At 41.3% G+C, this 17,430-nt stretch overlaps 1 protein-coding gene across 2 annotated transcripts in view; it reads left to right on the top strand.

Annotated features, from left to right (window-relative positions):
* The first annotated feature begins 3,598 nt into the window (after positions 1–3,598).
* The window catches only part of LOC147665698 (hepatocyte nuclear factor 4-alpha-like), an 85,675-nt gene continuing 71,843 nt past the window's right edge, over positions 3,599–17,430 (top strand). For both annotated transcript variants that reach the window (XM_086949589.1, XM_086949588.1), the window contains exon 1: positions 3,599–3,946. In XM_086949589.1, the coding sequence (XP_086805715.1) occupies positions 3,826–3,946 (121 nt within the window). In that variant the 5' untranslated portion in view covers positions 3,599–3,825. The remainder of the gene's footprint in view (positions 3,947–17,430) is intronic.

Raw genomic sequence — 17,430 nt, 5'->3', positions numbered from 1 at the left:
CCAATGTAATCTTGTGGTGGTCCTCTTGGTGGTTGTGGTGGTGGTGGTGGTGGTGGTGCAGATGCTCCAGCTGCTGCTGCTATTGAAGTCATTTCAAAGTACAAAATATACCTCAAAGATTGCAAAACAGGTCTTCCTAAGTCAAAGGACAAAGTCAGAATAAGGAAAAAAGGTGGGGTCTTTCATCATTTGGAGAAAAAAAAAAGGCCTGAACCAATGAGAAGTGTTATTTTCAGGTCACAAGACCAGGGATTTCATCATTATGAAACCAAAACTGTTCAGCACCAATAAAAAGTGTTATTTTCAGGTCACATGACCGACGCGCTTACGCGGCGCGCCCCCGGGCAGCCCCCGGTCGCGTCGCGTAAGCGCGTCACATATTTACATTGCGCGATCGTATTCGCTCGAGTGCTTCCGGGTGCGCTTACGCCGTGCGTATCACGTGGATCCGGCTACCCGATACGTCACAATGATGTTTTTGTTCGCGGCAATAGCGCTAACAGGACGCTCTCCGGAGCGCGCCCTGGGGAGCTTCAAAAGACTACGCTTTCCGGGGCGCTCACCGGGGCGCGCCCCGGGAGCGCTCCTGGGTAAAAAAATAATTTTTTAAAAATATTTATATACATTAAAAAAATTGTTTTAAATACAAATAAAATATAGGATTCATTCATTTTCAAAAATATTACATTTCATAGCTATAGACATTTGCTATTAACAACATTTTGAAATTCAAAGAAAAAAACATAGGTTTGGGGACCTATATATAGTTAGGAATCAGCATTTTAAAAACCTATGAAATTCACTGAAAAAGCCATAGGTTTCACACCAGTTATAGTTAGGAATTAGCATTTAAAAAACCTATGAAATTCAGTGAAAAAACCATAGGTTTGACATCCGTTATAGTTAGGAATTAGCATTTAAAAAACTATTAAATTCACTGAAAAAAACATAGGTTTCACACCAGTTATAGTTAGCTGGAAATTTTACTGGCATAAAACCATTGAAATTCCCACGTTATAGTTAGTTCGACCCACTATAACTTGCGCGCCTGCAATGCACTGCTGATGACGTCACATATTACATCACTCATGACATGGTCAGTGACATCACTCATGACATCACTGATAACACCATCCTTGTGACAGAGTGAGAGACCTCCTTTCAGTGTAATGTAACCCTTGAAACACATATTCAAAAATAGAAACTAACATTTTCAAAAAAATGGAGATACCCATACCAGTTACAACAACCAATTCAGTAATTCCACCATCTATATACACATCCTCTCATTCATCAACAGTTCTATATAGTCACTCATACATATACTCACTCATCATATGTAGTGATACACATATACATCCTGTTACACACCGACAGTCATCCAAAAGTTACTCACACACATACTCACACATGCAAATAAACTATTGAACATCCATGTATTTGAATATACAGCTATACACACACTAGCACATTACTTCTAAGGAAACTTACACATACTTACTCTCTTAAACAATCACTTATAGAAACACATACTTATTTAAACAGGAACTCTTTCAATCTCTCACTCTCACATATACTCACTTATATACATTAATACTCACATATACTAGATTAAAACATATGTAGTTACTGATAAAGACACTAGTGAGACAGTCATTCACTCACTAACACACACATATACACACACATCCACCCATACAGTCCTGCACATATGCTGTCTTCAAAAGACATAGAAACAGTGAGTCAATCATTGATGCATCTATGTGTTAAGTAACACCCCCACCAAACCATACAGACACTCGTACTGATACTAAAAAAACATCTAATAACCCATATACACACACATGTAGCTACTCACCAACCCATGCAGCCACTTATACACAAAGTGAAACACTGATACAAACATTTAAATATTTAAACAATACTCGCTAACAATAAGCCAGTTAACCAATCAAATTTTTTTTTATAAAACATCCATTAACACCCTTATTTAAACATTTATTCTTCCATCGTCCTTTTTCATATACATATATAAAACATATTTATTTTTCAGAAAGACACACATTCACTGGATGGTGTCATCAGTGATGTCATGAGTGATGTCACTCACCATGTCATGAGTGATGTAATATGTGACGTCAAAAGCAGTGCATTGCAGGCGCGCAAGTTATAGTGAGTCCAACTAACTATAACGTGGGAATTTCAATGGTTTTATGTCAGTAAAATTTCCAGCTAACTATAACTGGTGTGAAACCTATGGTTTTTTCAGTGAATTTAATAGTTTTTTTTAATGCTAATATGCTAATTCCTAACTATAATGGATGTCAAACCTATGGTTTTTTCAGTGAATTTCATAGGTTTTTTAAATGCTAATTTCTAACTATAACTGGTGTGAAACCTATGGTTTTTTCAGTGAATATATATATATATATATATATATATATATATATATATATATATATATATATATATATATATATATATATGTATATATATATATATATATATATATATATATATATATATATATATATATATAGAGAGAGAGAGAGAGAGAGAGAGAGAGAGAGAGAGAGAGAGAGAGAGAGAGAGAAACGCACTAGGTTAATTAAATTAGCAAAAAAAACTGCAGGAAAAACACTGGTCCAAAAAAAAAAATGATAGCCACAAAAGAAAAAAAATTGTATTCGGATTTAGATGTGGTAGACAATAAACACCAACCTGCAAGGTGGCCAACTGTAGCCAGGGCGAGATTGCTTTATTTCAGCAGGTGCCGCAGTACTTAATTTGAATATTAATATTAATAATAATAACTGCAAGAGCTCAAAGTTGTTCTTTAGAGCCTGCACCGGTGCTGTGAAATGCCAGAGACGGAGAGTACCAAGTCTGCCTGGTCTTGATTCCACCTCGAGCTTCTTTCTTACACCACCCTGCACCTCTTGCCTATTTATCTCATTCTTGCAGGCTGTTTGCCAGCCCTATTTGCTCAGCCATTGTTTTCCCATCTTTTTCTTCTTCCTTTTTCCCACCTTTGCCTTTCTTTCTTTTGCTTTAGACCTAAGTTTGATGATGAAAAGTCCTGGTTCCCAGAACACTATAGCCTGTGCCTCGTACCGGCAAACACTGGTACAAATTAAGTGACACCTGGGCCTGTGTTGTGGAAGGCCTCTAGGCCCCTTTTATTTATCTCTTTTGCCACCAAACATGGGGGTGTAAGGCCCATTTTCCCTTGGTCGTAGTGGGACCCACAGCACGCTTGCTACAGCACTGGCAGTAGTGCTAAAAATGCTAATTAGCTCCAGATAGCATCAGGCTGAGAGACTGCAGTGATTGTTTACCTTGCACTCCTGTGGCATCACTTTCCATTGTGCTGATGATGGTGGAAGATTGTCTCGCCGGTGCTGCCTTGAAGAACGCCTTTGCTAACAGCGAACAATAAACCGGGGTTAAAGCCCCAGAGCTCCCTTTATATTATGTATTTTTAAAAAACATAACTGATACAGGAGGGCACTGACCTACCCAGTAGCGGAAACTGGCAAAGTGTGCGCAATTATGTAATAAACAGTCAACAAAATCAGTGCAGCTCTACCTTAAAAGAGTATTTGCCATGTACATCAACCAGGAGGGGTGATTAAACATTAACTCGCCCAGGCCTCCACCCCTGAGCCGAGAGAGTATAGGCCTTGAAGCTAAACTAATCCTGCCAGAGGAATCTCTCAAATTAAGGACAGCAGAGAGGGGACGGGCCAGCGCGGAGGCAGCCGGGGTTCTGAGGGCCAATAACCTCAAACAAGGGACTGGCTGGGGCCTGGGCGCTGTTTGCTGATGATAATGCGGCTTTCGAAAGCCCTGCTAGACATGGAGATGGCAGACTACAGCGAGGCCCTAGACCCAGCCTACACCACCCTGGAGTTCGAAAACATGCAAGTACTAGCCATGGGCAACGGTAAGTCTGGGCACTTCAGTAAAACCTTACTTGATATTATTAAACATTTTTAGAAGTTTGGAAAGCGCTGCGTGTCCCCCTTTGATTACTTCAGGCCACTACTTGCTACGTTGTAGATTTCGCCTATTATTATTATTTTTAATCAGCACATTTGCATGTACTTATATTAGTTATTGTAGCTGCTTAATAGTTTTAGCTATACAGTATATTTATATTATATTATGTTCAATTTCATTCAGAAAGTCCAGCCTGTGGAAAGTGTTTCATGTGAATCAAATATATATATAAAATGTCAATTGTACAGAGTGTGTGTGACAGCAATGGATTGCCTGCCCTTGTTATGTGAACAGCCAATTTCTCTTTTTATATATTTATTTAGCTTTTTTTAGATTATTTTAGAATCATGCATATGTCTGTAGTGTTCACTGAGGTAAAGAAGTGCAACATCTTAGATGTCATAGAAATTAACAGTTAACTTTAACATCTTACGAGTTAGGCCACATTTTATCAAAAGTATTGGGAAAACCAGAGGAATTGTATTCTATAGGACTGTGCTAATGTTTAAAGCTTTTCATACCGGTGAACGACGCGTTGCCATTTTACCACGTTGCTCTACACCCTGTGTTAGTCCTGTTTTTTTATTTAAAAAAAAGTATCACCAAAGTGCTAATGTCGGGAATATTTTTGTTGGATATGAACAACCTCAAATTTCTGATGCTGCAATTCAGTTTTGCTCTTCATATAAATAACATTTCGATACATGTACATGTTGAAAATAAAAACAGTACTATGTACTTCTTTTTGGGCAAAAATACTTTAAGTGTGAGAGTACTTCTTTTATACTGATGCAACAGTTCACAATCGCGATCCAAAATGCTCACTAGTGTAATTTTGCCGCAACAATTCCAGATTACAGGGATCGTTCTGGTGAGGTTTCACTTTTTTAAACATACTTCCACTAACATACACGTGCAAAACCATGGCATTTTACATTGGTTAGCTCTTCCAAATATCGTGGAAATGTTGGTGCACAATTGCACTGGCATTAATATACAATCCATGTAAAACCGAATCCTAACGCAAAAAATGCTCTGACACCAGCAAAGTAATCTAGACCTGTATTGGAAACTGTGGGGCTATTTACAAGCCCCTTACACCACTTTTGCGTCACTTTTCCCATGTTAAAAGTGACGCAAAAGTGGCGAAAGAGGCTTATAACTTTGCCCCTGTATATTTTACACAGTTGTGAGTAATCAAGCTATGTGCTTACAGAGTCAATAGTCTTAGTACCAGGTGTGTGGAATGTGTGTATGACTATTTGTGAACTGGTCATTTTTCTGATGTTGTGAAAGTGACTCTAGGCATGTCAGCAGGTTCTTTCAAGCCTATACACACATCAGGTGGGTCATTTCTCTGTTGTGATCAGCTTTTTAGCAAATGACTGGTTCAGATCTTGACTGGTCCTGTCAAGCCTGTCCTGTCATTCTTCTCAGGCAGGTAAAATAAGTCAAACTGAGTTGGAAAACAGCAATAGTTGCTCTGAACATCTTTTAAACTGAAGAAAGGGTAACTGAACCCTGAAAAGCAATGAATGTTGAAATAATGTTTAGTTCATAAGAATTAAACATGTATGTGGTTAGCAACATTAAATATAATTAGAAGAAATTAACTGTTTATTTGAGGAACAGATTAAAAATATACGCCTAAAAAATTGAATACACTGATTATGGGAATAGATATTGTTAAGCACTTTTAAAAAACAGTGGCCTGCTTATTCGGTAGAACATACAGACAGCAAATTATAAAAAATGGCACCTGTTCTAAGTAGTTCTAGTAAAGTGTGTCAGCCAGACAGATATTCAAGAGTATGATTATTTGGAATTAGACTGTCTTCCATTTATTCAGTGGGATTTCGATTGCTTATGGACACCGCATTCAGAACAGATTAATTAAAAGCTCTTTAGGAGCAAAGGTGTGAATAATACGTTTGGCGTGTATGGCACAAGCAGGAGACCAATGCATGTATCCTGTATGTACCAGTTTGGCTAGGAAAAAGGTATGTTGTTTTAAATCTTGGTGGCTACGGCTTTTTTTTTTACATTTCTCACAAAAAGTAGAGTTTGGTGTCCCAGTGTGAGTGAGGGTAGATGTCACTTCGGCTGTTTACTTTACAGATAACTCAGTGATGCGAAGCATCCAGTTGTAACATCTGCGAATCTTAAGTTAAGTTAGAATAGGTGAGCCATTTGTGAAGTTAACACAGCAGTTAAATCACACGTGTTTCCCAACACTAGTGAGAACTAGAGAGGGGTTTCATTTTCACCCAAATTACTATTAGCGCCCGGCCACTCCTAGCAGCTCAGCTGTAAAGCAGCGGTTATGAACTAGAATCGTCAAATGGTCGTATTTGTGTAAAAACGTATAATGTGCCACTGCGAACCCACAGGGCCTGATTCACAGAAGCCTTTGCTTTCCTGACGGAGTTTCCGCTCAGAGAATACTCATTGCGGAGATTCCGCCCTGAGAGCGGAGACTCTCCCAAGATGGTGGCGACTCCGCCACCAGAGTGAGGTTCTATGTGAACCAGGGGCCTCATTTATGAGAAATGACGCATCGCTGCGTGAAAGCAGCAAAGCGTCACTTCTCAGTGAGCACTCCTTGCGACATTCCTGATGCGTCATATTAAATGTATGACGCATCATGTCGCAAGGAGTTACAGATACCTCAGTATTTCTGACGTATCTGTAAGCGCAAAAGTGGCGCATTGCTGGAGTGTGTCACAAAAGTGACGCAACTCCAGCAATGCGTCTTTTCACATGGAGCAAGCCCCATGTGAAAGGGCCTGCGTCAGTCTTACGCCTGCTGTGAGGCAGGCGCAAGATTTTGACGCAACAGCGTCCTAAAATTGACGCAGTGAAATCTCATATATTTCACTGCGGCACTTCTACGACCTTTCTTGCGGCAATACGCCTTCCTTGCATAAATTATACCTGGCACAGGTATAATGTGTCGCAGGGGTTTACAAAGTGACGCATCGACCTAGATGCGTCACTTTGTAAATATGGCGCAACAAGGCGCATTTTTTACGCCACTGGTGCGTCACAAAAAGTGAAACACCGGCGGCGTAAAAGTGACGCACAGCCTCATAAAGGAGGCCCCAGGCCTTTACTGCTTGCACCATTAGCTTTCTGTTAAAAGTTTAATAGGCATTTCCATCGACACTTTTTCTTTCGAATCGAGACTCAAACGTATTATCTATCAAAAAGCAAAGTAGTCTTACGCTTACAGTAAACTACCTTCTTACCTTTCGACAACATTAAAATGTGTCAAAATAGGTAAACGGTCGACACAAGTGTGTACGTGAATTTTTGTGTGTGTCTGCCGTGTACACGCCTGCCTGCATATGTACATTTACATTTGATTCATTTATAGTATATGTAGATTACATTTGGAAAAAAAGAAGAGTGTGCCATTTCTTTTGCGTATTTATATCTTTTGAGATTCTGGACGAATTTCCACCAAAATACCTATCTGGTTTGGTAGATGATATTGTTGGTTTTGTGAAATCTGGTGTGCATTGGTTCAGGGTTCGTGGTTTCTGAGTGGAGTGAAAGAAACCCGAAATCTGATTTTACAAAGAGCTCTCTCTACTAGAAAGATTTTCCTGAAGTGACTGAAACAATTCTCAGCAGACTAGTGCTTCAGTGTTCCCGTGAGATACGGTCATGTATTTATTTGTGAGACAGTGGTGGTGGTGGTGGCAAGTGGTGTTCTTAAATTCTGCTTGTAGCTTGACACCTTATCATGGCGCACGATTTTCAGAACTTGCTTTTCTTGTAAGAATGTAATGCATTCTGGGAGTTGTAGTGTTAGTTAACTTCAGTTGAAGATCACATAACACTGGTATGCAAAAAAAAAGCTTATTGCCGAAGCGTTCTAGTAGGGGTGCGAAATCTCACGTGATAACTTTATTCACATATAAAAACCCTCATACCCACAAGAAAGAATAATATTACTTTGTTAACCCCTTCGAGGCTGATGACGAGCTGGGCTCGTCATGGCGTAGCCCGCTCGCACGCTGATGACAAGCCCAGCTCGTCACGCAAAGTGCGATTTGAAAAATCTCAGCGCAGGAGCAGAATAACACTAGCGCGCATGAGGTTAAAAGAGGCAAACATTCACAGAAGACATTCGAAGAAGGAAACGAATGGAGAAGCCCTCGCAACATTCACAGATTGGAATTTAGAGAAGGCCTTGCACAGGCAAACTCCCAGAGAGTCTAAAAGACAGGCAAAAGCTCACAGACACACCCATTGATAATCCTAAACCTGCAGTCATTGAGAGGCACCACAGAGAGTCTAAGAGACAGTCAGAAACTCACAGACACGCAGAAACACTCATAGATAATCATAAACCTGTACTCATTGAGAGGCACTCCGGAGAGTCTAAGAGACAGACAGAAACTCACAGAAACACAGAAACACTCATAGATAATCATAAACGTGTACTCATTGAGAGGCACCCCAGAGAGTCTAAGAGAGAGAGAGAAACTCACAGACACACAGAAATACTCATAGAAAATCATAAACCTGCACTCATGTAGAGGCACTCCGGAGAGTATAAGAGAGAGAGAGAGAGAAACTCACAGACACACAGAAACACTCATAGATAATCATAAAACTGTACTCATTGAGAGACACTGCAGAGAGTCTAAGAGACAGGCAGAAACTCACAGACACACAGAAACACTCATAGATAATCATAAACCTGCACTCATTTAGAGGAACTCAGGAGAGTCTAAGAGACAGAGAGAAACTCACAGACACACAGAAACACTCATAGAAATTCATAAACCTGTTCTCATTGAGAGGCACTCAAGCGAGTCTAAGAGACAGGCAGAAACTCACAGACACACAGAAACACTCATAGATAATCATAAACCTGCACTCATGTAGAGGATCTCCGGAGAGTCTAAGAGACAGAGAGAAACTCACAGACACACAGAAACACTCATAGATAATCATAAACCTGTACTCATTGAGAGGCACTCCGGAGAGTATAAGAGAGAGAGAGAAACTCACAGACACACAGAAACACTCATAGATAATCATAAACCTGTACTCATTGAGAGGGACTCCAGAGAGTCTAAGAGACAGAGAGAAACTCACAGACACACAGAAACACTCATAGATAATCATAAACCTGCACTCATGGAGAGGTACCCGGGAGAGTCTAAGACACAGAGAGAAACTCACAGACACACAGAAACACTCATAGATAATCATAAACCTGTACTCACTGAGAGGCACTCCAGAGAGTCTAAGAGACAGGCAGAAACTCACAGACACGCAGAAACACTCATAGATAATCATAAACCTGCACACATGGAGAGGCACTGCGGAGAGTCTAAGAGACAGAGAGAAACTCACAGACACACAGAAACACTCATAGATAATCATAAACCTGTACTCATTGAGAGGCACTCTGGAGAGTATGAGAGAGAGAGAAACTCACACACAGAAACACTCATAGATAATCATAAACCTGTACTCAGAGAGAGGCACTCCGGAGAGTCTAAGAGACAGAGAGAAACTCACAGACACACAAAAAAACTCATATATAATCATAAACCTGTACTCATTGAGAGGCACTCCGGAGAGTCCAAGAGAGAGAGAGAAACTCACAGACACACAGAAACACTCATAGATAATCATAAACCTGTACTCATTGAGAGGCACTCTCTCACTGACTGGCTGGCAGGCACTCATATACACTCACAGTCAAATACATCAGGTCATCCTATAATCTACAGGCACTGGCTGTCACTTGCAGAGACTGACAGAATGACACCAACAGCAAGAGAAAAACACGTTCACTGCCGAATTGAGACAGTGTCAGACAGACAAAGACACTGCCAGCCAGAACCCAACAAGACAGGCAGAAACAGGTGCTAGCCAACAGCTGTGCACAGCTACCAACACAGACAGTGACAGACGGTGACACTGTATCACACAGACACTGGTAGACACTACAAAAAAGACACTGGCATGTCTATGTTGGCAGACACTGTTAAGAGAAACTGGCAAACACCAGCAGTGATCCCAAAAGTCATAAACTCACAAACAGGTGCGGTCTGACAGGGAAAATAAACCAATTAATCGATCAATCAATCAGGATTTATATAGCATGGCTAATCACCCAATAGGGTATCCAGGCGCTCTGATCCAGACAAAGTCTGATACTATGATACACTGACTCACAGCAGTGCAAACATATTCACACTCCAACACCGACACTTAGACAGGCCCATAGACAGGCCCAGGCAGACACAGACATGCATTGAAAGCAGTACCATTGACAGACACTGAGAAACACTGTTACTCAAATTGTACATTTAGGGATTATCCGTGAGTCTCACTGGGAGACAGGGGCAGTCACAGATACTCATTTAGACACTCACAAACATGCACTGACAGAAAAACATTTGTGAACATGTATTGATATTGACAGATACATTCATTCAGGCACTCACAGTCAGACAATGTAAGATATGCATAGAGCAGGCTTCTCCAACGAGCAGCTCGTGAGCTATTGGCAGTTCTCCAGCTACCTATAAGTACCTCTCCTGTGTGCAGCCCACTGTACTATATTGGACGCTTTTGTTTGACTGAATTAATATATATACACCTACATTGAAACGTATGTATTTGAGGCTAAAATGTGTGAATTTTCAGTACTCATGAGCAGATGTTCGGGAAGACTTATTGCTAATATGAACTTGGTCCCGGGGTCAATACAGCTGTGGCTGTTGTGTATCACCCTCGTAGATGTGGCCCACATTGACAAAGCATTTTTTACATTACTTCTGGGAACCATGCCTGATGCCTGGAGGTGATCATTGCCGGTCATCTTGCACATGGTGGCCACTGATGTAATCTTGTCAGGTGTTGTCAGTATTAAAACTCTAATAATGTTAGTAACTCAGGACAGTTTCCATTGAACACAGTTCTGGGTTACCAAATAGGCAAAGTAGGCACAAGTCCTATGGGCCCCACTCCTTTTAGGGGCCCCAAGATAACGAAACAAAATAACATTGATTTAATCTTGAAAGAAAAATACAATCTAGCTTTCTTAAATATTGTTGCCAAAAGATAGAAAAAAATGAATCAACTCAAAGAAACGAAAACTTTGCATTAAAGACTCTAAGGAGAAAATACTGTATTAATGTCATGTACCCATTGACAACTTAAAGTACATAAACCAGAGACATCAGATCCACATAACAGTTTGACTCTTGAAAGCTCATCTTCTGGCAGCTGTGAGTTTGTAAAAAAAATCCGATGCATTGGGTAACAGGAGATAATATGCAGGGGGGAGGGGGGGGCACCGAAATTTCGACTGCCTCGGGGCCTCCACAGAGTTTAATCTGGCACTGATTGAACATAAGTAGCTCTTGCTACATGTAAGGTTGGAGTCCCCTGGGATAGAGAGACACTGTGGGACACTCACAGACAGTCACCAATCTACACTGGCCAAGAGAAGCTAATAACCCGGCTGGCATAACTCACGCGCATACATTGACACTGACAATCAATGACTGGCCATTCCATGCAAATGGACAAGATTATCCAGACTACATTTCCATAACTTTCCTGCTGGATTGACCATGTTTTAGAAACAGTTTTTAAAATCATGGTGCATGGGCATAAGAAACGCAGAAAATAGTTCAGAATAAACATTGGCAACATGGCATACTGATGCCTCTGCTAAGTGACAATGCACTCTTGGGAACAATGCTTTATGAACCACATCAGGATTAGTACAAGTCATTTTGCACCCGAGTATGTTTTCAAAGGTTAAGTACCTTTGTTGTTAATGCCCAGGGCCACTGGAATTATGTGTCAGCGGAGGCCCAAATTATGCGGCAGAGTAGAGTAAAATATGCAGCATGAAAAGGCTAATTATGCACATTTTCTATTAGTATTACTTCATTATTTGGGGCCCGATGTAGGTAATTAAATTTTACCACTTCTTAAATACCGAATGATACCGAATCGGTATTTAAGAAGTGGTAAAATAGAGGGGGGGGGGAGATGTAGGTAAAACAGAATCGGTAAATACCGAATCGTAAAGATTCGGTATTTACCGATTCAGTAAATACCGAATCGGTAATGCCCATTGATTCCTATGGACATTGAAGCCCATAGGAATCAATGGGCATTACCGAATCGGTATTTACCGATTCGGTAAATACCGATTTCAGCAAGGGTGCAGGGGGTGTCACTTTGAAACCCTCTACCACCCCAATTCCGGACTTGTGTGCCATGTGGCACACAGACATGCCCTAAGGGCATGTCTGTGTGTCACATTGCACAGGTGTGCATGCACAGATATGCATGCACACCTGAATTCGGTATTTTACCACCCAATAGGATTGGGTGGTAAAATACCGATTCTAAAGGGCCTGTGGCACTCTTAGGAGTGCCACCTACATGTGGATTTACCGATTCGGTAAATATACCGATTCGGTATTTTACAGATTCTGTAAATCTACCTATTCGGTAAATTTACAGAATCTGTAAAACATAGGCCCCCTACATCTGAAAACCCATTTATCGGTCGGTAACGGCCGAATTTGGCCGTTACCGGCCGGTAAATGGCCACCTACATCGGGCCCTTGGTACTTTTTACACTGTCTGGATATTGGTTGCACCTCATTAGTACCAGTTTAGCACCCAGTTATAGCACTAAGCAACAGAAAGGTGGCCATTCAACCTTTGTAAAAGGCCTTTTACTGCATTGCAACACGTGTCGTTGCATTTTTAGTAACTTTTGACCAGTTCGAGCTCGAAACTAAATATTTTTTTGTTAAAATCTGGAAATCGTGCAGCAGATAATGGACTATGTGGCAAATCTATGATTATGTGAAAATCATGGCGGCCGTACAATCGCATAATTCGAGTGGCCCTGGTTAGGCTTCATGAATTATTGGGCTTTATGTTTAATTCAGGGCACAAGTCCTGAAAAAAGAAGTGGGGGACGCTGTCGCCGGAAGTGACGTCACAACAGGAAGTTTCGTCACGAAAGGTGCCGAGCTCCTCGTCCCAGAGAGGCCAAAGAGTGAAGTCCAGCTGTTTGGCAGGGGGGATGGCATCCCCCGGTAAAATAAGTGGGGGGACGCCGTCCACCCGCGTGGTACCCCGGCTCGAGCCCTGGTTTAATTGAAACTTTATGTCATAATCTTAAAGATGCTCTTGAACACCTTCCAAGTCAGGGCTACTCGTGCTCTACTAATGCGAAGTACACAGAATTGTATGTGGGCAGCACCAGAGGTCTCAGGCTGTGAAATGAGCAGCTTGAATATCCAAGGATGCTCCTTGTACTATGGGTGCCAGGCGCACAAATTACACCAAGAAAGGAAGGCCTGACACTCTCTTCTGCGCCTATTACCCAATCACAGAGTATTCTCATAGGAGTGGGGAATCTGACACTCTGGAGGACAGGGCCAATGTTACCTCGTAAAGCAACTAATGAGAGCACATGATGGTATTTACTTGGGTAATGGAGCCATTGTAGGGCACACTAGTGGTGATTTCATACTTAAATTATACTTAGAGGAACCACTGTGCAATTATGTGTTTATTTTGATTGTGACTGCCTTGACAAAGCACCAGGAAAGCCAGCCGTTGAATGGGTGAAACATGTGTTGGCTGGTTCTGTTTAAATGGACATATTAACAGCTATTTTTGTTCAATTGGAGATGCCATATTAATCCAATAAAATGATTTAGGAAGATCAACAACTATTGATGGATCATGATTTTCAAGAAAATGTTATACAAAAGAGGAGTCAAAATTTACCTTGAAGAGAACCAATATTTGTGATCACACGGATCCAAAAAAGAGCCTAAGAAGTAGCAAGTTTTAGGGGAGCATCACACTCATCACTTTTTACTCAGGCACACAAATTACCACTCACAAAGTGAGGATCTTTTGCATCACGGTGTGAGGATTACTTTGTGTTTCTACTCACTTATGTCAAATTTAAGAATAACAAAATGCTATGGGCTGATCCAAAACCTGATGCAAAGCCAATGGAACCTATGGCAAAAGGTAGCCCACCCCAAAAAGAGGCCGACAAAGTCCACTTTCTGTTGTGTATGCTATATGTTGGCTGCAGTGGTGTATGGTATTGTGTTTGGTGGTGACAGGAGGCCTTTTTAGACAGCTAAAGTTTTTAAAACTATGGGCCTTATTTATGAGGCGGTGCGTCACTTTTACACCGCCGGTGCGTCACTTTTTGTGACGCACCAGTGGCGTAAAAAATACGCCTTGTTGCGCCATATTTACAGAGTGACGCATCTAGGTAGATGCGTCACTTTGTAAACCCCTGCGCCACATTATACCTGCGCCAGGTATAATGTATGCAGGGGGGGCGTTTTGGTGCAAGAAAGGGTCATGGAAGTGACACAGTGAAATCTATGAGATTTCAGTGCACCATTTCTTGGCCGCTAATGCGTCAAAATCTTACGCCTGCTTCATGGCAGACGTAAGACTGACGTACGCACTAACAACATGGGACTTGCCCATGTGAAAGTACACATTGCTGGAGTTGCGTCACTTTTGTGACACACTCCAGCAATGCGTCACTTTTGCGCCTACAGATACGTCAGAAATACTGACATATCTGTAACTCCTTGCGACATGATGCGTCATATTATAAATATGACGCATCAATCATGACGCAAGGAGTGCGCACTGAGAAGTGGCGCATCGCTGCTTTCACGCAGCAATGCGTGATTTCTCATAAATGAGGCCCAAGGTTTCAATGAGATCATGGCTACAGTCGTTGTTGACACCTTTCTCACTGCAAAGAATAAAAATAGAACACACTGAAAAATGTAATGGGTTTTCTCTCACTTAAATAAAAAAAGCAAGGAGTCAATAAAAAAGTTCAAGTTTCCCTTATAACTTTGAAAAGAAGAGAACTTTAATATCAAGAACACTGTAGTGAGATACACACATATTCGTACATTTTTAAATAATCAAAAATAACTAATTTGCTGAATTTAAAGAAATATTGGTTACATCGGCAAGGTTACACGAACTGTTTTGGCTCGCGTGTTTACGAACGCTTTCTTTCAATATAAAAATCCTAATTATTGTTCGAGCAGTAAAAAATGTATCCTGAAACCCCTTTCCAGGTAGCACACCAATGGGAATTTTCCTTCTGCCTCATTTATGTACAAATCACAAAAAAAATTGCAAAGGTAGCCGAAATATTTTAGTGGTAATGTCTGTTTTTGCACAGCAACCTCAGGTCACTGAAGCTCTATCTAAAATGTGGTGAAATGTCCGATTGGCAGCGGCTCTTCTGCCTACCAGTAACCAGGACAATTTATGTAGGTAGAGTCCTGGTGAGCCCCGGTACAATGTCAGCCTTCAGGGGTGTGGGCTTGGCAAATGTGGCTGGGCGGAAGTTGTCCTAGGCTGAGCCAATCCGGTGGTAGTGAAGCTAATGCAAGACTGAAATAAGAGTATTTCTGGCAAGAGTTGCAGGTTCAAGTCTTCTTTATTTAGTAAGTGGAAACACCCACAGGGAGAAACCGCCGCTCGTTTCCAGGACTCCGGGCAACTGACTAGCGTTGCCCAGAGCGCTAGAACAGAACGGAGGAGTGGAACGTAAACAAGAGAAAGCAATCCCTCGTGCTGGGCACAGCACGAGGGAAGGTATATACTACAACTTCTCCCTCTTCACAACATTTCAAAGAAAAGGAAAAATAAAGAACAATAAAAGGAAAGCAAATACATGTGAGTAAAGACATCAAAAGCAACAAATTTCAGCTTAACACATAGTCGTTAAACCTGACAGGTAACCTCCTACACCGAACAGATGGAGCGGAAGCTTGATGAGAAACCTCCCCACCAATCTCAGAATGAAAGGAAGAAGAAGAGGGAGAAAGCAAAGAAGAGGAGGGACCAGAAAAAGGAGGAGAGGAAACAGCGATAGATGCAGATGCATCTGGCGAAGGAGAGGATGAAGATGAGTAAGAAGAACCTGGAGAATCTAACCAAAAAGACCAGTCACACTGATCAAATTGTTCTTGGGTCAAACTCAACAAGGAGCGAGCCTGTAAGCCAGATAGATGAACCAAAGCTCTTTTGTTCCACCATCCTCTGCTTCCAAGTAAAGCAGAAGCCTTACTGACAGCAGTAACCTGGACTGGGGTGGAAAACTTTGAGAGTCCTTTGGCAACCTTTCTTGGATTCTTGATGAGGACCCAATCACCAACTTTTAAAACAATAGAAGTGAAAGATTTACCTGAATCATGCCTGACCTTCATAAGGGATTGTTTCTGAGAGACTTTTTCAGAAAGAGAAACATCAGAGGGACGAAGGGTCTGAACGTTCTTCTCAGATAACCAAGTGGGACACAATCTGGTGTGAACGTTCCTATTTCTTAACAAAGAAAAGGGAGATATGCCAGTCGTGCAATGAGGAGAAATGTTGTATGACCAAAACTTCTCTTCAACAAAATTTCTTACATCGTTGTGGGAGGAAATGGCAGTCTGAACAGCATCTTTGAGCAGTCTATTGGCCCGTTCGACTAAACCGTTTGAAGTGGGCGAATAAAGGGCAACTTTGAAATGAACAACATCATGTTCCATTAAAAACGAGTCAAATTTCTCGGATATGAAATGGGAACCATTGTCGGTAACAACCACAGAAGGACAACCTTCAATGATGAACAAATTTCGCAAAAATTTGATGGCATTGGCAGAGGAGGGGGAGTCACAAAACATGTGATACAACCATTTCGAATGATAGTCAATAAGAAGAATAACATATTTCATATCATGGGGAAGGACATCAAAGGGGCCAGAAAAATCCAACCCAACCTTTTCCCAGGGTTTGAGTGGAAAAGGGACAGGATGGAGGGGCGTACTAATGGGTTTCCATTTCTTATCCGAGAGCAAACATTCATTGCAGGAATCGATGTAAAACTTTACCTGGGACTCAATAGAATGCCACCAATAATGCGATTTGATGAGTTGGGATGTTTTGGTGATGCCTAGATGCCCTTGATGTGCAAATTTAATGATATCGGGTCTGACATCAGAAGGGGGAACAAAAACATCATGCCTCATAATCAGGTTGTCAACAAGGGAGAGTTCAGAAGAAATCATGGAGAAAGCCTTAAGCTCATTGGACAATTTTCTACTCTCAGGCCAGCCCTGAGAAATGTATTGTGCAACCAATTTTAAATTGTGATCATTTTCATATGCTTTTGACCAAGAATCCTCTGAAATGAAAGGACACAACATGGTGGCGTCAAGAGTGGCAACAACACATTCGATGTCACCGATATCTTGAACATCAGAAGCAGTACAGAGCGCAAGTCAATAAGGGAAAAATACTTGGCACCACCTAGGTTGGCAAGAAGGTCATGAATTTTGGGAAGGGGGTGGCAATCAACCAAAATAT

This window comes from Lissotriton vulgaris, unplaced genomic scaffold (assembly GCF_964263255.1).
Source record: "Lissotriton vulgaris unplaced genomic scaffold, aLisVul1.2 SCAFFOLD_260, whole genome shotgun sequence".
NCBI classification, from domain to species: domain Eukaryota; kingdom Metazoa; phylum Chordata; class Amphibia; order Caudata; family Salamandridae; genus Lissotriton; species Lissotriton vulgaris.
This window is presented reverse-complemented; position numbering and strand designations above follow the sequence as displayed.